The sequence below is a fragment of the Glycine max genome, chromosome 17 (genome assembly GCF_000004515.6).
Source record: "Glycine max cultivar Williams 82 chromosome 17, Glycine_max_v4.0, whole genome shotgun sequence".
NCBI lineage: Eukaryota > Viridiplantae > Streptophyta > Magnoliopsida > Fabales > Fabaceae > Glycine > Glycine max.
In genome coordinates, this window is record NC_038253.2 from 8,004,761 (window position 1) to 8,026,344 (window position 21,584).

Consider the following 21,584-nt stretch of genomic DNA (forward strand, 5'->3'; position numbering starts at 1 on the left):
TGCTAGCGCAAGTACTAGTTTCCTATGGTGATTCTATACCATCACTTTGATTAAGCATTCTGAGGAGGAATGCTTGTATCATTTTGTCACAACCACGCGTGTTCCTTCTCTCTTGCCATGTCTTTGAAAATGACGCAGAATTCTCGCTGGCATGACAACAACATTAACATTCTACTAAGATGGGACATAAGTTAACATATTACATTTCTCTGAATATCTTGTAACAAGTAAACCGAATCAGTTATTGACTTATTGTAATTATTTCATTCAATATTAACAGATGAGCCATTCTTTATGCCGTCGGTTTCTTTAATCAAAATACTTTCCTCTTGTTCTGGCTTTAGGAACTTCACTTTAGAATTCTGTTTTATATATAAGGTGTGAGATATCCTAGACACACCCTTTATGATTATGACTATCATTCTTTGTGTTCCATGCTTTCCTTTGAGATGTCCAGCAGTGGGTTCTAAATGCATGTCGCGGTTAGCTTGGTGGAAGCGTCAAGCAAGCGAAGATCATTATTACTATCATTATTTATTTTACAAGCTCTACCCTTCCAGGGTAGTCTATTTTTTTATTACTATCATTATTTATTTTACTACCTCCGTCCTATATAAACAAGAGTCTTGATAATCAGTGTTTATAAATATTTTTTTCTCTTTTGTTCTTGAATAAGGATACTGGTTAGCATCCGTTTATAAACAATTACTTAATTCATCAATACCAATTAAAGTTGTTAGATTGATTAATTTGTTATAGTTTTTAATTTCACTCCAAGACTCCCGTGACATTAAATGATTCAAAAGATGGTTATTTTTCAACCCATAAGTGTATCTTATTTGATTGATAGCTCAATAAATATACTCATTTTTATAGGAAAATATTAGTATATCACTAATAGTAATAGATCTCATAATTAATTAAGGACAAAAAGAAAATATAGCAATATAATAATTCTACAATCTTATAATTAGGACTAAAAAAAATATTATTTTTTTATTTTTTATATATAGGATGGAAATAATATTAGGTTATATTTTATGTTTTTTATATAGGCAAAGATATATTTTTAGTCTCTAAACTTTTTTTTTTTCTAAATTAGTCCCCCTAAAAGTTCTAAAATGATCATATTAAGAATTTTTTTAGTAATATGTTTGCTCTTCCATTAATTTAATCCAAATGGCATTAGACTTGTGTTATCGGTGAAGGTGGACATAAGGAATTAAATTAAAAACAAAAAAAAAGTTAGGGGACAAAACATATATTTGAGTAATATTTTCTTTTATCCTAATTGAGACACCATGAGTGTTTCTCAATCCACTCGGTGATCATAGACGATTTCCGCTCTGAGTATAACTACTACTAACCTAAGAAAATTTTACATGAAAATCAAATATAAATTTACATGTTAAATAAATTATTCTCAATTGTTTGAATCCAATGTGATCTTACAAAGTGCTTCAACTTGTAGTCTTATGCATGTGGGGGGTAAATCAAAGTATTAAAAGCTGAATTATAAAAAAAAGAAAAAAAACAATACTGATTGAAAAAAGATAAAAGAATTTATAGGGCAATTAGGTAAAATAGGAAAAGACAAAAATTAATACGGGGGAGAGGGGTTTTCGAAAACAAAAGGGTTTAACAACAGGGAATGTTGAAGTTGTTGCCGCGATTTTTTTTGCCGCAAAACGCAGCCGCGACAGCAAACCCGCACTGCACCAATAATTCTCGTCGCACCTGCACCCTGCGAATATTGACTACTCAGGTACTCATTCTGCAAAATCTCACCTTTGTGTTTCAATAGAAGATTTGATGTTGTAGTATCTTTTTTGCTCTGAAACCAAGAACACAATAAATAATATCTTTCTGCTTCTTTTTTTCTCTCCTAAGTAGCTCTTGCTGCCATAGAGGATGGAATACGTCAGCCCAGAAGGACTTCGCTTGGATGGTCGCCGACCAATGGAGGTAGGGCTAGATGTCCCCATTTAGTTGAAAAAAAGGGGGCCAATTGTAGGGTTTTATGGTCTGGCTCTGGCCCATGGATTTTAGTCCTATTTGATAACTGTGTTACATGATTTTGGGATTTGAATATTCTGAAATGAGGGAAGGGAATGCATTTTGGAGGATAAGGTGAAGTTATAACTGTTGATTAAAATATCAGCGGTGAAGATCGTGATAAAACACATATACATGTATCACAAACTATGAAGTTGTTAAAACTGAATGGCTATTACTGTACTTTATCCTCTAGAGTGCACTTCTTTCACTTTAGAGGAACTAAATGTATGATTTTGTGTTTCTTTCTCTCCTGATCTTTGCCCTTACCATTTTCTCCCCTCCTTATGGTACGTCCTAGATGCGACAAATTCGTGCAGAGATTGGTGCTGTATCCAAAGCAGATGGGTAAATGAATTTTAGCTTTTTAAAAAATTAAGCTGTGATTTCATTCAAAGCATTTGACCATAAAGCATTTTCATTTTGAAACCAGTTCTGCCATTTTCGAGATGGGTAATACCAAAGTCATTGCTGCTGTTTATGGCCCTAGAGAGGTACTGTTTAATTATTTACGTTGCTTATGAATAGTTATCTACGTAATTTGAAGGCGGGTAAATATCTTTTTTGGGTGTCAATCAGCTTAAATGTTTAAAAAAGCTTTGGATTTCCATTTGAGCTTTAGATAATTTGCTGTTTTTCTTTGGTAACTTCTATGCATTTCAGGTGCAAAATAGGAATCAACAAATAAGTAGCCATGCTCTGGTAGCTTTTTTCTTTTAAGTTATAATACATTGAGTGTATTTTTAGTGTATTTATATGCATTGTAATGATAACTTAATTGCTGATTATCTGCTTTGTGTGTCTGTAGGTTCGGTGTGAGTACAGCATGGCTAATTTTAGCACTGGAGATCGCATGAGGAAACCTAAGGGCGACAGGTTTTACTTATTTACTTGTTTAACTTCCTAATCTTTTTTCTTGATTTTTAATATATTTGTACTTGTGGAAATGGTATTAGAGTATGGACTAATAGGACGAGGCCACAAGAGTGTATGTTGCATTAATAGAATCATTCTTAAGAATATCTTGTAATAATTGTGATTTGGACCTTTTCATCTTGTTACCGAAGTAGGAATTAAGCTGCAAAAGTGGTGATTGTGTGTGTAGACTTTTAAACTGTAACTTTTGATTATCAATTATGAATATCTTTTTTTTGGGTTTTCTTTAGCATTCATGTGTATACACTATGCAGTATAAATTATTTATCTTGTATCCATAATTTTCAGTATAACGGCTATCTTGCTATCTACTAACTGCTATAGTGTTTTTGGGGTTGGCTGCTCCACGCCTCTGAGATTGATGAGTACATGCTCAACAGTGGGTTATGTATCATAGAGCAGTGAAAAGTAAAATCATAAGCACCATTACTGTCCTCCCCTCATTGTTTATCTTTTCTTCAAGCTTTAACTATTATGAGCCATCTTTAGCTAAAGTTTGCATTTAGTTTTGAATGGTTTAGCCATCAGTGTATGTAGACATAGATTTTATCTTGTTTTGCTTCTTCAGAGTTTTAATTTGGTTCTCATTGTAAGATTCTCTTAAACTAGGATAATGGGATGAACTCTTGTTTTTTTACTACTTCTTTGGTTGATTGAAGTTTTCTCGTGCTGCAGGAGATCAACTGAAATTTCTCTGGTTATTCGACAAACTATGGAAGCTTGTATACTGACACATTTATTGCCTCGTTCCCAGGTTTAATTACACATTCAGAACTTATTTTGTATAAATGTGTTTTGTTTTTAAATTTCTAATGATTTAGTTATTAAATTTGCAGATAGATATTTATGTCCAAGTTCTCCAAGCAGATGGAGGTAACTAAGACCTGATAATCTTGTGACTATCTTCTCTCATTGTCATTTTATTGTCTCTCTTCTACTCTTTAAATATGTCCCCGTTAATTTTTGGCAATGCTAAAACATGTCTTTGTACTTTAATATAACTTCTGTTCTTGACATGCATTCGACAGGAACTAGATCTGCTTGTATAAATGCTGCAACTTTGGCCCTTGCCGATGCTGGGATTCCTATGCGTGATCTTGTAACTTCCTGTAGTGCTGGATACCTTAATAGCACCCCTCTGCTTGGTATATATCTGTTTTTACTTGAAATTTTAACTGGCTAAATACAAGGGTGGTGTGTCTTCTTTTATTTCAGTCAACTTCTGATGCATGACCTGTCATAATTATTAAAAGTTGTTGAATGAATATGGACAGATTTGAACTATGTAGAAGACAGTGCTGGAGGTCCTGATGTAACTCTAGGAATTCTTCCGAAGCTGGATAAAGTGACACTTCTTCAGGTAAATTTTCATGTCTTATTTTCTCCGTTTTTCTTTTCTAGTCAAAAAGTAAATTAATTCAGGAAAAATAAAATCTTTTATGCTCCCTCTTGGACTTCTGGGCCTAAATTATGCAGTGTTGCTTGCATACTGTGAAAGTTCTACTGTCCTTACTGTGGGTAATGCCTTTTTTGTAGAGGCCGTGAGCCCTTGAGATCCATATTCTTTCAACTATTGCTCTCTCTGTCATTGGTACTCACATAAAGCCTGTGTTGTTTTTAAATCTGTAATCCCCCTCCTTCCAAAATTATTCTCATTATTAGACTTGCTAGTTTATGGATTTGGCTCAAAGTGATGGCTGAACCTTAGAGGGAATAGTACAGAGTAGGTGCATGTTTGGAAACCCCCAAAATAAACTTAGCAGATTTAACAACTTGATAGTTTGTAATATGCATGCATCTATATTGTCACGATCTCAGTTGTTGGTTTTTCAATTAACAGGTATTACTGCATTTTCCCTTTTATAATGCATCCCTTATTTTAGAGGAGCCAAATTCAAACCTCCATTTTACTTTTGATGAAGGTTCTTGATAGAGTGATTTGTGCCTGTATTCTTTAGTGGGTTTTAGACAGATATTTTGTTTTTTTATCAGTTAATGCTTGGTCAAGTCTAACTTTATTTTCCCTCATTGTAATCATACTTAACTGTTTGATGTGGGAATTCCAGTTGAACATCTTTTATTTTCTTAGACAAATCTTTTGTTAGTTCTTTGAATTTAGACTGATGAGAAATACTACCAACACAGTTAATATATTCTTTCCAATACACTATCATAGTCAGTTACTACTGTATCATTATTATGAAAAGCATGCAATGCTTTTCTTTTGTACTCCAGTGTATTTCTTTTAAATTTTCTCTAATATTCACTGACAGCCATATTCCGTTATTCAAAATGGAAAAGTCCCCTAGTTTAATTTTATTTGCACCAATTTCTTTTGTTACTGGCTGTAGATGGATTCTAAACTACCAATTGACATTTTGGAAAATGTTATGCAACTGGCAATTGAAGGCTGCAAAGCAATAGCTAACTATATTCGAGAAGTAAGAACCTGTCTACATTTTTGTGATTATACTAAGAGGATTCAAAACATGGTTTACATTCATTTCATAGCTTAAATTCGGACTGCTTTGTTGGTTGGCAGGTTTTACTGGAGAACACAAAGCAACTTGAGTATCGACGAGGTGTATAATTTTAGAGCAGAAGTAATATTTCCTATTTGCATCATGACGCGATGATTATTATTGTCGTTGGTCTTGTTTTTCCAGATTTATAGGTTCATTCTTTCAGCATTTGTGCATTTCTCATTTTGGATTAGAATTCTCCTGTATTTACCTGTAAACAATTTTGTTTTTTGCATACGGTGTTGACTAAAGGGAAGTGAGGGGAGAGGTTCTAACTTTGTGCATGTTTGAATTTCACTTGTGAGAGAGTTTAAAAGTTTTTTTCCTCCCAATAACAAATTCTTACTTGATTTTATGCATTAGAATTTACAAAAGTACTTTTTCAACTTTAATCCAAAGTCTTAGCTTGTCAATTGAAATAACAAATCTTATGAATTATTTTGGGACCATGTAGAGTGAAACTAGTGATCTGATACTTAAACAAATGGAGAATTAATAATTGAAATTAGAACAAAAATCATTTAACTTTGTCTAATTAGACAATTTAATTGCCAATTAACTTTAAGGGGTGTATTGAATAAAGATTTCAAAAGATTTAAAAGATTTTTTTATATAATTTTTTTTATATTCAATTAAGATTTTTTATAACTTTAAAAAGTTTATTTGTATTCAAAAATTTATAAATTTTGATGAATTATTTTTTAAGAAGGATTTTGATGAATTTTATCAGATTTTTTGGTATAAAACATCATCAAATCATCTCACTTAAGTTCTTAAAATTTTGTTAGATTTTTTTCTTTTTTTTTTTATTGGTTATCATACTTCTTGTTTTTTTTTTCCTTATTACACATACTTTTTTTTTTCTTTTTAATACTTTAAATTAAATTAATGTTTGTCTTATGTGTTAAAACTAATCATATTTTTTTTATATTAATTATATTCATCAATTGTCACATGCAATATTTTTGTGACTATTAATGTTAATTTCGTCATTCATACATAACTCAATAATCTTTTTATCAAATTTTCTCCCTCATTATTTCCTTCTAATATATGTTTATTATTGCATTCCATTTAAATATATCATTAGATTTATCATGAAATAATTTTAGTCATTAAAAAAAATCAGAAAATCAATGCATAATTTTAAATCTATTGTACAATCCAAAAGTGAGAATGAGAAGATATTATTATAAAAAATAATAGTATAAGAGGACACAAGGCTAAAATCAATATAGTTATTAAAAGTTTAAAGAAATATTGGTTTTATTTTTTTTATCTAAATTTTATCATTTCTTATTATTGTTTTACTAACTTTTGTAATTTTGAATGTATTTTTAAAAATTTACATAATCTTTTCAAATCTTATAAATCTATAAAGTCTTTTCAATTTTCAAATTTTTTAAATTCATATGATATAAATCTATTAAAATCCAAATTATCATGAAAGTCTTCTAAAAAAATCTAATAAGTCGTAATATTTATAAATAATCTTTAAAATTCATGAGACTTTTTTATGTTAAAATTATCTTTTAAAATCATAATTCAATGCATCCCTTAGTTTAATGTCCTAAATGATCTTTTTCGAGACATGGATACCCTAATATTCGATGGAAAAAAAGCTTTTGTAAAAATAAAATAAAATAATATATTACACAAAATAATTTCTTTTAAGAATTATTTAATTTATATTTAGACATGCAATTGTGTACATCGGTACATTTATTTTTTTCTCACCTCCCTTCTCCTCTCCCCTATTTTGAACCAAACAAACCCGTAGAGACAACATATTTATCTTAAACCCTATTTTGAAGAAGCAAAGTATAACTAATAACTAACTCCTAAACGAAATTCACTATTCAATGCTTGCATTGCACGAACAGAGATACCAAAACTGCACTTCCATTCAACCCCATGATCGGGTAAGTAATAACTTAAGCGAATGGGCCTTTGCCAGCCTAATCACCACTCCGTCCTTCATTATATATATGAAACAAACCTTGAATTCTGAATTGTCGTTACAAATTACTACACACTGTTCCAATGGGTGAAGACCGATCCGAAATAGTGTTCTTCGATGTGGAGACCAGCGTTCCCACCCGAACGGGGCAGGGTTTTGCGCTTCTGGAATTCGGCGCCATTTTGGTTTGCCCCAAAACGCTCACGGAGCTTCGGAATTACTCTACTCTCGTTCGTCCCGCCAACCTCTCCGTCATCTCCCCCTTGTCGGAGCGCTGCAATGGCATCACCGCCGCCGCCGTCTCCGCCGCCCCTTCCTTCGCCGACATTGCTCACCTCGTTTACGACCTCCTTCACGGTTTTCTTTCTTTTCTTCACCTCTCTCTCTCTCTACTAAGATTAATTAGTTGTTCTGTTTTTTTTTTTTTTTTTTAAAAAAAAAGTGGTGCATTATGACTGTGCAGGGAGGATTTGGGCGGGGCATAATATCATACGATTCGACTGTGTTCGGATTAGAGATGCCTTTGCTGAGATTAATCAGCCGCCGCCTGAACCTAAGGGAACCATTGACTCGCTGGTTTTGTTGACTCAAAAGTTTGGAAGAAGAGCTGGTGACATGAAGGTATCATCATTCTCTTCTCTACCGTTTAAATATGCTCCTTTCAGTTAGTGTATGTATGTAAGTTTGTGGTGTATTTAATTGATTCATGTTCATTGCAGATGGCTACTCTTGCTACTTATTTTGGGCTTGGACGTCAGACACATAGGTACTACTATTTATTTGTTAATGCAAGCACGTTTATCTTAAGTTGGATTTCTCTTTCCTGATATTTGCTGCTACGGATATTCAGGAGCTTGGATGATGTTCGGATGAATCTGGAAGTCCTCAAATACTGTGCAACAGTTCTATTCTTGGTAATTTCTAATTCAAAGTCTTAGTTTCATTGAGGACAACCTGCATTTGGCTGGAATCAGGTTTTACTGTGTAGCTTCTGTAGATTACTAAGAAAATGTTTGATTGAGGAACCTTAGTACTTGCGCTTCCTTCTGAATAATCAAAGGCATTTTAAGAAACAATAATATCTTTTTCTTATTCTATGTAATCTTTTGTATATATGAATTTCGAAGCTTTCCTTCCTGATATTGTTATGTATTTTGCAGCATTATTTGAGAACTTGCATAAAAATAATGATTATGTCTATCCTTACAGGAGTCAAGTCTCCCAGATATATTCACTGCAAATAGTTGGGTTTCACCAAATTCTATTACAAGAAGCCGCAGTAATGAGAAGTCTCTATCGCAGGGGGGCTTATTAAATATTAATAAAGATTCTGTATTATCATCTCCTGCAACCGAATCCAAGGACAAAAATCATCCAATAATTTCTTTTGCATTGAGCAGCCTAAAAGGGAATGTCCCAAATATTGCAGATCCTAATATAGATCAATCGGATCCTTTTAACTTGAGCGCTCTTGAGGCTGAAATAAAAAGAGAATCCATTAAGTCAGATGCTGCCATGGAGGAAAAAACCATGCAAGAGTCACCTGATTTGGCTTCCTCATCTTCTGTATCTCAGCCTTGCAGCAGCTCTATTGCTGTTTTAGAACCTGATGGAATATGTATCCCTTTTATTGATGCATCTCTTGTTCCATCTTTCCTTGGCAGTCAAAGGATAGAATTACTGCATGAAGGTTTCCCGTTTCTGCTTCATTGTACTGATTTGAAAGTGCGGTTTGGAATAAACTCAAGGTTTTTTGATAGGGCTGGCCGGCCACGATTGAGTTTTGTGGTTGATCCATCACCAAGTCTATGTAATGTTCTTGATGCCTGTGACCGTGTAGCACAGAAGTTAAACATGGATTCTGGTAGCAGCTCTGATTGGAGGCCTGTTGTTATTAGGAAAGAAGGCTTCTTCAACTATCCTACTATCAGATTGCAGTAAGTTCTTGACCTGTTATTTAATTCATCAATATAAATGACTGCTTCACTTCACATGTATAAAGGTGTTTAACATTATTCTCAAAACTGGGCATTCAGTTTTACATGACTACCATGCCAAGGGGGTTTGAAGCATCCTAGAAAACTTTCTCCAATATTGTGTCCATTTTCCTGGTTTTATTAAATCATTAGAAATCACTGCATCAATTTATGCTTTTATTGTTGAGGGTGAACCTTGGTGCAGTGGAAGGTCACTGCCTTGTGACCTAGCATCATGGGTTCAAATCTTTGAAACAACTTCTTTGCTTGCTGGGGAAAGACTGTGTACATCAATTTCCCCTAGATCCCACTTGTTAGAAACCTTATGTAGTGAGGTACCCTTGTTTTTGTGCTTTACATAGATAAAGAAGGGATGACACTAACTGGTTAGAATCACAAGCAGGGATAAGTTCAAGAATACCATTAATTGAATAGCAAAATTAATCCAAATTTTCTGCTTTGGTGATCCTAATTGGCAAACAAATAGGATTTGTCAATGAGAATTTCTCTGATTTCTGTAACATTCATTTTACAGCATACCTACAGCTGTTGTGGCAGATGTTGATATTTATGCTACGGAAATATACCAAAGAGAATCATCTGGAACAGTGCAAAGACTTCTCTTCAGCAAGTTTGATGCTGCAGAACTTGGTTCGTTGTTCATGCCTGGGACATTTGTTGATGCCTTCTTATCCTTAGATCCATATGATTATCAGCAGAATGCAGGGATTAAATTAGTTAGCAAAAAATTGATCATTCATGGCAAATAGAAGGAAGTTGAGAATTAAGTATAGGTTAGTTATTACATGCGAAGGTTGATAGATTAAATATTGGTTATGCTGTAAAGTTGATTCCATTTCATGTTTGTAGTTCAATTGATGTCCTCACTGATGTCCTCAACTCCATCTAGACCTACAGGATGAATTTCCTCTCCTGTGGCAAAAAAAGAATAAATAAGAATTAGAAAAAGAACATGGAATTATTGATTCAAAAGCTGATAGCTTATGTAAAGTGAATGACTATTTATTAGCGACATTGAATCTCGTCATCATCTGTATTAAATCCGCGCAAATCCTTTTATAACAATTAGCGAAATTGAATTTTAATTATTTCTTTCAGAGGTATGTTTCTCCCTGAATTCTATGACGATAATGTGGACTTAACATATATCCCATTACCGCGCAAATGTTGTCTAAACGAAATGGAAAATTGGAAAAAAGATTCTATTAAATTCATATTTGGCAAAGCATTACACCAACCTGCGACTATTAAGTGGCTTCATCTTTGCATTTCCCAACCTAGGCAGAAGAAGAAATCAGAAATGCCCGGGCTCACAATCGCCTAAACTAAATAATTGACACCTATTGTGATATCAGATTATTAGAAGACTAGATTGTTTTAACGATATTTGAAGACCAAACATTGTAGTTGGCCCGCCTGAAATGTACTAATCTTGAGTGGGAAATCCAACTTATAGTATAGTAGATGCACTCAAAATGCATATAAGAGAAACTTTCTATTTGTCTCTTTTCTCTTCTCAGCAGCACCATGTGAGTTCAGCATAAGTGTAGGAAGAAATAATCATGTATCTTGTGGTTCAAGGGAATAAACTGGTCCTTTAATAGTGATTTCCTGTGCTATATATTAGAGAGTCTGTATATGCAATGACTCCGATGCTGTAGTCGCTATTATCAGAGTCAATAGGTTTAAGAATAGAGTGTATGCATAATTTGAGGTGGCTAGAGTTAGGATTTTTATAACCTTATTGTCTTTATCTGTGAGTCTCATTATGAACAGTCCATTCAGCCTTTATTGTGGCATAGAATATATAAGAGCAATGATTTTCATGATGGTATAATAAACATTGATGAGTTTAAGATTGAAACAACAACCAGATCTTGGACATTAATCCACACCAAGCTTAAATATGTTCTTATGTCTTTAGAGTTTAGGGCTCATTAGTATACTAGATGGTTGGGAATCTTTGTATAAAAATCTTATTTATTCTTCAGTTTTGTTTAGTTCGATAAACCTAGGATGTTGCATCAATTAATCATCTGTTCAAACCATGAAGGATATGTAATTCCTGTTGATGTGGATGTCATTCCTTCAGTTATTTTTGGATAACTTAAAGTTTTCACTAATAAAAAAGACAATAATTACACCAATTGGCATTTGGCGCGACTGAACAAGCAATCCGTGGCCCGTACCCTTCTCTGACATATATTTTTAAAGAGTGTTTTCTTTTACATACAAACAAAATTTATTAAATTAAAAAAAGATTTGACATTTAAAATATATTTTCGTTAGTTTTCCCGCAGACAAATAATGCTAACCTCAATGAGAAAAGAATATAAATCCTGTATAAGTAATGCACGAATGACACTTGCAGAATCATATCTATATCTATTCTTAATAAAAGCAAGTATTATGGTTCATTTAACAAGTCATGAACATACTTGGAGGTTTCCAAAAAAGAGCAAAGAACAAAATGAGTTAACGAGAAATGGATTATACTAATATGAAATAATTTTATATTGGAATGTCATCTAATCATTGAATTTAATAAATTTATTGATTTTTACAATAATTATCTTTAACAAAATCATACTAACACTGATGTTTGATTAGTTAACTATGTGAATTTTTTTTCATACACATTAAACTCTAAAAGTTAGTTTCTTTACAGACTCTTGCATTTGCGGGAATGCATGAATCTCAAAACTTGTTATTTATGTATAATAATAAAAGAAAAAGAAAGAAAAATACATGAGGGGACTGAAGGGAAGATTTGAGATATTTTGGTGAGACTGTGTGTCTCCATAAAATAAGAGAGATTTGGGGACTGACGTGGCCTGCTCTCTATCTCTAAGTAACTATCCAGACACTAACCCACTCATATCTATTTCTATTTCACTTTTTCAGCTCTCTTCACTCCCTTCTTTCCACGTCACCCTCTACCCTTTTTGCTATCCTACGCCCTCCCTCTTTTCTCCTTCTTCCGGCGCACGTTAGCTCCCACCACCATCTAGTTGTTTTTGTTCCTCTGGTTGAAATCCTAATCAAATATCAATCCCAAACATATTAAACTGTCATGCTTGTTCTCACTACTGGGCCAAAAAAAGTTTGGAGTATTTTTTTTGGTCTGAGCTGCTCACGTGCGCCGTCCCTCCCAGACTTGGATTTTGGTGATGATACAAAGATCAGCAGATATGAACAGATGGGTTTTGAGTTTTATGTGTCTTGACTGAGGGTGTGGTTGCAAGATTTGATTTTGTGTGGAGCTTTAGTATTGGGTGGTTGTTGTTGTTTTCGTTGTTGTTGTTGTTTTCTGTTTAGTACAGGGAAGAGGGGTCACGATGGATGCTGAAACTGAGGCTGAGGAACTTATTAATTTGAACAATATATCAAGTAACTGTGGTGGGAATAATAGTAAGAGTGGCGATGGATTCATTGACAGAAGCAAAGTGAGGATTTTGTTGTGTGATAACGATTCCAAGAGTTCTGAAGAGGTTTTTACTCTTCTTTTGGGATGCTCTTATCAGGGTATGAATTAAATCCCCTTCTCTTTTTTTTTTTTGTTAATTGTTTTTCTGTTTAAGGATAATATAATAACAGTTGGAAAGATGAATCTCGGTTTACTCGTGTCTTGTAAAAAAATTTGAATTGAAATCTGCTTTGCTAGAATGGTCAGTGATGTGAGTTTTCTGGGTCATAAGGATAATTCTGATTTGGAAGTTGGATAGAATATCAAAGGATAATTTTGACTTTTTATTTTATGTGTTATTGAGTTACTTCCATTCGTTTTTAAATTCGATTTGTATTCTCTGTCCAAATATTTGTTTTCTTTGGCTGATCCAAATTATCATTTTTGCTTTTCTACGTTCGAGGACCTTACCACTTGTTCAAGGTGTACTTAGAGGAATGTTTAGCTGCACCTAAGCAAGACTTAATTAAGCCTGTGCAAGGGAGTTGCTTGCTGCAACTTTTGAAAATATGACTAGTGTGAATATTTTATGCTTCACAGTTATTTCGGTAAGGTCAGCTAGGCAAGTGATTGATGCACTGAATGCGGAGGGGCAATACATAGACATGATACTAGCTGAAGTTGATCTTCCAATAAAGAAAGGCATGAAGTTGTTGAAGTACATAGCAAGGGATAAAGAATTGTGCCGAATCCCTGTTATAAGTAAGCCTTGATTCTTTATTTTCATAAGGAACTTTGTATGACTCTTTATGTTTGGCAAATTATATCCTTTTCCTCATCAATGTTTTTTATATTTTGGGTGGGGGGTTAAGTGATGTCTGCACAAGATGAGGTGTCCATTGTTGTAAAGTGCTTGAGGCTTGGAGCGGCAGATTACCTAGTAAAGCCTTTACGCACAAATGAACTACTAAATTTGTGGACACACATGTGGAGAAGGAGGCGCATGGTATGTATTTCCCAAGTCCCAACTTCTAATTTATATTGTGTTTATTCATATGATTATTGGTTTTCAACCTGTCCTTAAACATATCTATTCCATGATGGTATGAAATGAATTCTGAATTATTGATGACTGACTTTCCCATGGACTTTAAGCATCTCTATTCCATGCTGTCCACTTTTTCTTGGAAAGCTTTCAGATTAATCTGATCAATCCAGATGCCATTTTCTCCACCTGTGTGGTGTATCAGAGCTAAGTCAACCAGCTTGCTGGTACAAAGTTATGACCAAAACTCCAAATTTTCTTTTCTTTTCTTTTCTTTTTTTTTTTGGGGGGGGGGAGGGGGGGTACTACAAAAGGCTTTTTTATTAACTATAAAATAGGTAATACTAAATATTGCCTGCCAACTATATTAGTATATGTTACATGGCTTCATCATATGTGAATAATGTGGAAAACCTTGATTTAGAGTCATAAAAGTCATAGTTGATAAAGTATTTAAAAGATCTAAGTTGGTGTAGCCTCTCCCCTTTTCTCTAGCTTGCTTCCTCACTGTTTATGTGCATTTGCGTATCTCCATTGCATCTGACATTTTCACTAAATTTTCCAATGTTAAACTTAGATCTTCTCAAATTGAAATAGCTGTTTCTATTCTGGCAGCTTGGACTTGTAGAGAACAACATCTTGAATTATGACTTTGATCTGGTAGCATCAGATCCAAGTGATGCCAATACAAACAGTACCACCTTGTTCTCTGATGACACAGATGACAAGTCCAAAAGGGGCACTAATCCAGAGACAGGAGTATTAATCCAACAAGAACAAGAGGTAAATGTTAGAAATCAGTATTTAAGTAATAAAAGAAAGCATGTAACTAATGGATTCTACAGTATCAGAATTTGATGAGCTTGTGCAACATGGTAAACCTTGAAATTAAATTGAGTATATAAGAAATGTTTTTTTTTTTCTAATTAACTTTGAGCTTACATTGCAAATTATTCAACCTTTCAATGTGTTGTGTTTGTGTATATATAAATAAATGGTGTGCTTCTTAGTTTCGCATTGCCTTCCACATGAAAAGGAGATATCAATTCCGATGGTAGTATAGAGATTGAATTGCAATATAAATGGTATTAATTCAACCTTTTGGTATTCAAGTCAATGGTGCAGTTAAAATTTGATTAAATATAAATGAATCATAGTGCATTTTTAAATGAAATCTTAAACTACATTTCAGATGCTAGTCATGATTTGTATCCTAAATAAGTTTTGAACAGCATTGGTGAATACCAAAAGTTTTGAGAACACTTTTTTTTACATAAACTAAAGACTAGAAAACTCATAACTATGTATAGAGCCATTTTGGGCCAGCTACTGGTGTTTATGATATGATCGATCTAATTTACTTCTAATGACTGCAGATCAGAGATGTAGTTACTTGATACATTATAATATTTGTATATCATTTATCATTTCAGGCTAGTATTGCCACCATTGCTGCTGTTGTGGTGGAGCTTCCCAGTTATCTTGTATCACAATATCAGCCTGATGTGCCTGGAATAAGTGATCGTCGAACAGGTCTGCTCCTCCTTTTCCTTCAACTACTATTTTTCAAGATAAAAAATTATATAGTAATTTTGTGCATGTATGTTGAAGTTATACAATGTAATGCTCTGCTAGTTACTTCCTATGATTGTATAGGACAATTGTTTGAATGCCATAAAATGACACAGATTATTGTAAACTTCAGTTTTTCCTATCTTTGTGCCTCTTCTTTTAGCCCATTTTGATCTGTATATCTTCAGTCTGATTTCTCATGAAAATCAAAATAAATACATTTGTTCATGCCTAAGTGTTATTCTTTATTATTACACATGCAGGTACTCCAAGGCAGCATCCATCAAGCAGCAGAACTATTGATGGTAGTTTGCACATCATATTTTTCCTTCTATAGCTATACAGTTATAATTTTAAAAATGGCCTTAGTTTAAAAGGGATATGCGATATCTGAGTCCTAAAGTTGAACAAAGTTTGGCTGAAGTGAGTACCTCGTGTCATTTTTACTGATTTCTCTCTGATTTTCCAAAATTTTGCAGGACATTTTTCATCTGGTCCAAAGAAGAGTGAACTGAAGATTGGAGAGTCATCAGCCTTTTTCACCTATGTCAAAGCAACAACATTGAAGAGCAACATTGAAGAGAGTGCTCATGTTGACAATAGTAACAATACTACTACTACTACTACTACTACAGAAGTTAGGATGGAAGATATGAATCAAGCATGTATTGAACAGGGGGATAATGGCCTTAAAACACACAAAAATGGAGAAATGTTTGGAAACCATTCTCAAGATGACTTACCGAGCAGCAATAGTATCCTCGATTCTTTCTCTATTGAGAGATCTTGTACTCCACCTGCATCGATGGAAGTTTCACAGCAAAAGCATTACAAGGAAGAACATTCTCAGGGAGTGGTGCATCCAAGAAATGGAAGTCACGGTTCTGTGCCTGCTCAACATGCTTATCCATATTATATTTCAGGAGTTGTTAATCACGTTATGATGCCATCATCGGCACAATTGTATCAAAAGAATATCCAGGACCTGCAGATTCATGCTGGTTCTTCTATGATTGCACAGTACAATCATCTTCCCCAATGTCCTCCTCATGCGAATGGGATGACAAATTTCCCATATTATCCAATGAACATTTGCTTACAACCTGGTCAGATTTCTACTAATTCTTGGCCATCATTAGGAAGTTCAAGTTCATGTGAAGTACAAATAAGTAAAGTTGATAGGAGAGAGGCAGCATTGATGAAGTTTAGACAGAAAAGGAAAGAGCGCTGCTTTGATAAGAAAATTAGGTATGTCAACAGAAAACGGCTCGCTGAAAGGCGGCCTCGCGTGAGGGGACAGTTTGTCAGAAAGTTGAATGGTATTAATGTGGATCTTAATGGACAACCTGCTTCCACTGATTATGATGAAGATGATGAAGAGGAAGACAATCATAGGGCAAGAGATTCTTCTCCTGAGGTTGCTTGAGAATGTTAAATTGTTCCTTTGACCAACGGGTGAAGGACCAATGAATTGCTTTCTGCACTAAAACTGTCCTGTTGAGGACTTAACACTGTTCTCCTGGTTTTGATGGAAAATTCATGCAACAGCATTATTCGATTAGCACGTGCAGTTGATCTGTTGGAGATGCTGATCTAATTCCCCTGGGTACCCTCCTCATTATTTGGAGTTCAAACAAACTCTTGCTGGGTATCACTAATTTCACTTTCCCAAATGAATGATTCATCACTCTTTCAGAAGGTATACCTCCTTCAGGTCATGTCTAATGCGGTTGAAAGTATGGCACTTTTGTTTACTTGTAACTTTTTGAACTGTTATCTAAGATTTACTGTCAAAATTTTTTTACAACCAGCTCAAGCATATCCCCCTTCCTAATAGTATTATTCTGTACAAAGTGTTGTATTATTAAACTAATTTAGAGTGGTCCAACAAGGTTGAAAGTAGCTGGGTGATTATCTCTGATATTGGTTAGTTGTAGCCATTGCATGACCACGCGTGTTTACAAAAGCAAGTACGAGTCAAAAAGTGGGTTGACAACTAAATTGACCTAGCCTTATTAAATCCATTACCATTTAAAGACCAATATATTAACCTTTGGTTGGGCCAATATAGAAGCTCATACTTTCAGAGATTAAACCAACATAAACTATCATTCTTGAAATCAAATTGTTAACCTTGAGGTTATATTTTAATATCTAATGAAAAATATAAAATAAAATGATATCGACTAAAGTAAAATAAGTGAATTATTATCACTTACATTACCAATGGAGTTGATTCCGGTAAAAAGGTTAGTGACAAACAAATGTTCAGATCTTTGTAAGAGATACTCACATTTAATGTCCTACCATATCTAACATAATTACTTTCAAAAGAATGTATTTATGTGTAGACAAAAAATCAATATCTCTCACATCTATGTAATACTTTCTTATTTTTCACCCACCTTAGAAAAAAATAATTCATACATGAGCATAATATTTGTGGAATTTAATTAAAATACGTAGATAATATAAAAAAATTTGTTGTTATTATTTTATTAATTTTATATAATTATTTTTTTACTTTTATAATAATTGCATTAAAATCATATTTAAGGTAATTTTCAATTACTTAACAATGTTAGTTAGCATAACGAAATTAAATTCATAGTTAAAAATATAATTAAGTAGAAATTTAGGTTGTATTATAATTAAAATAATAATTAAATTTCACTGAAAATATTTTTTTTGGTACATTTGAGCTTGTTGTACATTACAAATTTAAAAACATTTTAATATTATCCTAAACTCGCGTTGTACCCTTTTTCAACCGATCTGACACGACAGCTCTGGTAATATATAAATTCAGCCCGGACCTCTGAAGTTCAGCTTCGAACCCTAAATTTAAGACACAACAAGGGGTTCATCCGCAGTCCCTAAAATTTGGATTTTGTGGATGGCAGCATCTTACCTTTTCCCGTTAACGTGCAGTTGGGGTTGCTCACATCTCGCACAGCCCACGTGTCTGAACATTTAGAGTTACAGCGCTGCACATTACATGCTTGAAGAATTTCTCGAATGAGATTCAAGATGCATGCCATGTTGAAACCTGCGTGGAAACGCTTTTGGCTTCAAAATATGAGAACCCATAATTTGCAAATACTTCCATTTTCTCATTATTCCACATTGCAGTCAATGTCTGTCCATCCCCAGTTGCAAGAGCTTTGCAGCATTGTCATGAGCACTGTTGGTGGGCTAGATGAGCTGGAGTTGAGTCTAAATAAGTTCAAAGATTCTTTAACTTCATCTCTTGTAGCTCAGGCTATTGATTCTAGTAAGCATGAGGCACAAACTAGAAGATTGCTCAGGTTCTTCTTATGGTCTTGTAAGAATTTGAGTCATCGTTTGGAAGACAAGGATTATAATCATGCTCTTCGAGTTTTTGCTGAAAAGAAAGACTACACGGCAATGGATATTTTGATGGGAGATCTCAAGAAGGAGGGTCGAGCCATGGATGCTGAGACTTTTAGTCTTGTAGCAGAGAATTTGGTTAAACTAGGAAAAGAAGATGAGGCATTGGGTATTTTCAAGAACTTAGACAAGTATAAGTGTTCTATAGATGAATTTACAGTTACTGCTATCGTTAATGCCCTTTGCTCCAAAGGGCATGGTAAGAGGGCTGAAGGGGTAGTTTGGCATCACAACGACAAGATTACAGGCACAAAACCTTGCATATATAGAAGTCTTCTTTATGGGTGGTCTGTGCAGAGGAATGTGAAGGAAGCTAGGAGAATTATTAAAGAGATGAAATCAAATGGGGTTATCCCAGATTTGTTATGCTACAACACATTCCTCAGGTGCCTTTGTGAACGGAATCTTAGACATAATCCTTCAGGACTTGTGCCTGAAGCTTTAAATGTCATGATGGAGATGAAGTCACATAATGTTTTCCCAACCTCAATCAGTTATAACATACTGCTTTCTTGTCTAGGGAAGACCAGAAGAGTTAAGGAATCTTGTCAAATACTTGAAACAATGAAAATTTCTGGTTGTGATCCTGATTGGGTCAGCTATTATCTTGTGGCAAAGGTGTTGTTTCTGAGTGGCAGGTTTGGTAAAGGGAAAGAGATGGTGGATCAAATGATTGGAAAAGGTTTGGTGCCAAACCATAAGTTTTACTACAGTTTGATTGGTATTCTCTGTGGGGTTGAAAGGGTAAATTATGCTCTTGAACTGTTTGAGAAAATGAAGAAAAGCTCAATGGGAGGTTATGGACCAGTATATGATGTGCTCATTCCAAAGCTTTGTAGAGGAGGGGATTTTGAAAAGGGAAGAGAGCTTTGGGATGAAGCCTCAGGTATGGGCATCACTCTTCAGTGCTCAGAGGATGTTTTAGATCCTTCAATAACAGAAGTTTACAAACCTACAAGGCCAGAAAAAAGCAGCCATGTGGACAGCTCAAGAGCCAAGTCTCCACAAAAACTTACAAAGTTTTCAGGGAAAATGAAGATGAGAAAAAAAACAGCTGCAATGAAGAAGAAAAAGAAGTAAAAAAGTCTACTGCAACTTAATTAGTAAGTTACAGTCCTTGTTCCAGCTTTCTACTGTTATTTTTCTCTAAAGAACAATTTATTGTTGCTGCTTGTTTATAATATATTAACTTCATATTAGTATTACTACAGGTTTGTGTTTGCAAACTATGTACTCTGTGTTATCACTCTGTGTTATTGGATTCAACATCTTGCATGAAATTTTTTATGATCTCAGTTAAACTGCATCTTATTGTTAGTTCAAGTTCACATTTTAAGGTGCTTTTGCAATGCTAGCCATACCATTTTGTGCCATATGACTTTCGTTGGAGCGTTGGCCAATTTAGAATCAACCTTGTCAGCTTATTAATTAACAGGGTGTGGTTAAATGCTTATAAAGCTTTTAAATTTCTCTTCTGCTGTTGCACTTTTTAATTCTTAGAATTGCAGGTTGTAGTTGACCAACACATTATTTTAATATTTGTAATTTAGTTACCATCTGAAACCGGCACCTCTAGTTTTATGACTTTTATCTATTGCCCTATGTAGTCTAATGTTGGGCTATTGGCATTCAACAGTGGCAAAGCAGATTAGTTATATTTCACAATATGAAGCATAAACGCAGACAAGAGTCACAACTCATGGCACCACATGATCACTGACGAAGTCCAAATTAAAAAGACACGAGATGCATATTTATCCAAAGCAGATTATATAGATACGATGTGTTATTTATTCAAAACAGATTATTGTTTCAGTTTCTGTTCGCTGAATTACTTCAAGTTTGTCTTCGAATCTCCTTGTAAGTAGTTCCAGAACGATACGCATGAACCAATACAACGCCTTGTATCAGTTTCTCTATGATTTTAGAAGAGTACATGCTTGGAAAAGCTTCAAGAAGCTTCATTAAAAAGGCATCTAGATTCAGAAGGAACTCTTGGTTTTTGATGTTTACTTATGGTATAATCAAAATGCTCCTTTTTTTTTTCCTTTTGCAGGTTCCAGGTAGGACAATAGGACAGTGGCAGAGAGGCGGATGACACAGTAATGGAGTTTGAGAGAGAAGGAGGGAGCGCTGCAAGATCAAGAAGATCTTGAAACCCCTCACATGGGCCTTGACAAGCACATGTAACTGAAGGCGCAATATGGGGATATTGTGGGCCCCCCTCTGCCTCACTCACGTTCCCGGTTGCAACTCTCCAATCTAACTTTCCACACTATGCAAGTGGATTCCACGCGGTTCCTATTCATCTATTCTATGTTATGTTATGTAATGTGGTTCCTTCTTCCTAGAAGATGCGGACACTAACTAACAAGTGCAGTGCGTAACAGAGCATAGACAACCATGGGTCCAATGCCAGAACGCCCAAAGCAAAGCTAGCTGGATTAGACTCCATCTACATCTATAGCATAAGCATACCATACATAAAAAAGATGCATTTTAATTAAATTTTAGGGATAAACATGTTTTTAATTCTTAACAATAGAATAAAGTTTGTTTTTAATTCCTGAAAAATAATTTTTTTATTCCTCTTTTATAAAAATGTGAATTGTCAATTATTGGTCTCTTATTCACATATAATGTATTTCCATAAATGATAAAAAAAAAAAAGACGATTCGT

General features: G+C 34.2%; 4 protein-coding genes across 7 annotated transcripts; all 4 read left to right on the forward strand.

Moving 5' to 3' along the window:
* The first annotated feature begins 1,581 nt into the window (after window positions 1-1,581).
* LOC100818324 (exosome complex component RRP41 homolog) lies at window positions 1,582-5,845 on the forward strand. Of its 2 annotated transcripts, none has more exons than XM_006600637.4 (12): window positions 1,582-1,765; window positions 1,894-1,965; window positions 2,357-2,403; window positions 2,489-2,549; window positions 2,719-2,757; window positions 2,864-2,931; window positions 3,667-3,745; window positions 3,828-3,864; window positions 4,020-4,136; window positions 4,266-4,351; window positions 5,343-5,432; window positions 5,534-5,845. In XM_006600637.4, exons 2-12 carry the CDS (start codon window positions 1,912-1,914, stop codon window positions 5,579-5,581), a joined length of 726 nt encoding a protein of 241 aa, XP_006600700.1. In that variant the 5' UTR covers window positions 1,582-1,765; window positions 1,894-1,911; the 3' UTR covers window positions 5,582-5,845. The 2 variants fall into 2 exon arrangements, with proteins under 2 accessions (XP_006600700.1, XP_003549686.1); XM_003549638.4 differs by having other exon boundaries at window positions 1,590-1,765; window positions 1,891-1,965.
* A 1,414-nt stretch (window positions 5,846-7,259) lies between these two features.
* LOC100818863 (protein NEN1) lies at window positions 7,260-10,307 on the forward strand. The gene is made up of 6 exons (XM_003549639.5): window positions 7,260-7,830; window positions 7,937-8,094; window positions 8,193-8,239; window positions 8,324-8,387; window positions 8,683-9,410; window positions 9,985-10,307. The coding sequence occupies exons 1-6, from the start codon at window positions 7,557-7,559 to the stop codon at window positions 10,217-10,219; spliced, it is 1,506 nt and encodes a 501-aa protein (XP_003549687.1). The 5' UTR covers window positions 7,260-7,556; the 3' UTR covers window positions 10,220-10,307.
* A 2,007-nt stretch (window positions 10,308-12,314) lies between these two features.
* On the forward strand, window positions 12,315-17,395 carry LOC100813917 (two-component response regulator-like APRR1). The gene is made up of 7 exons (XM_006600638.4): window positions 12,315-12,995; window positions 13,477-13,638; window positions 13,749-13,882; window positions 14,537-14,704; window positions 15,355-15,454; window positions 15,757-15,798; window positions 15,973-17,395. The coding sequence occupies exons 1-7, from the start codon at window positions 12,809-12,811 to the stop codon at window positions 16,917-16,919; spliced, it is 1,740 nt and encodes a 579-aa protein (XP_006600701.1). The 5' UTR covers window positions 12,315-12,808; the 3' UTR covers window positions 16,920-17,395.
* Window positions 17,396-18,284: 889 nt separating this feature from the next.
* Window positions 18,285-21,478, forward strand: LOC100814450 (pentatricopeptide repeat-containing protein At5g61370, mitochondrial). Of its 3 annotated transcripts, none has more exons than XR_005889313.1 (3): window positions 18,285-20,007; window positions 20,512-20,764; window positions 20,961-21,478. XR_005889313.1 is itself a non-coding variant. In XM_014769690.3 (2 exons), exon 1 carries the CDS (start codon window positions 18,512-18,514, stop codon window positions 19,982-19,984), a length of 1,473 nt encoding a protein of 490 aa, XP_014625176.1. In that variant the 5' UTR covers window positions 18,285-18,511; the 3' UTR covers window positions 19,985-20,007; window positions 20,961-21,478. The 3 variants fall into 3 exon arrangements, 1 of the variants encoding a protein (XP_014625176.1); XR_001385714.3 differs by having other exon boundaries at window positions 20,541-20,764; XM_014769690.3 differs by lacking the exon at window positions 20,512-20,764.
* Window positions 21,479-21,584: the final 106 nt, after the last annotated feature.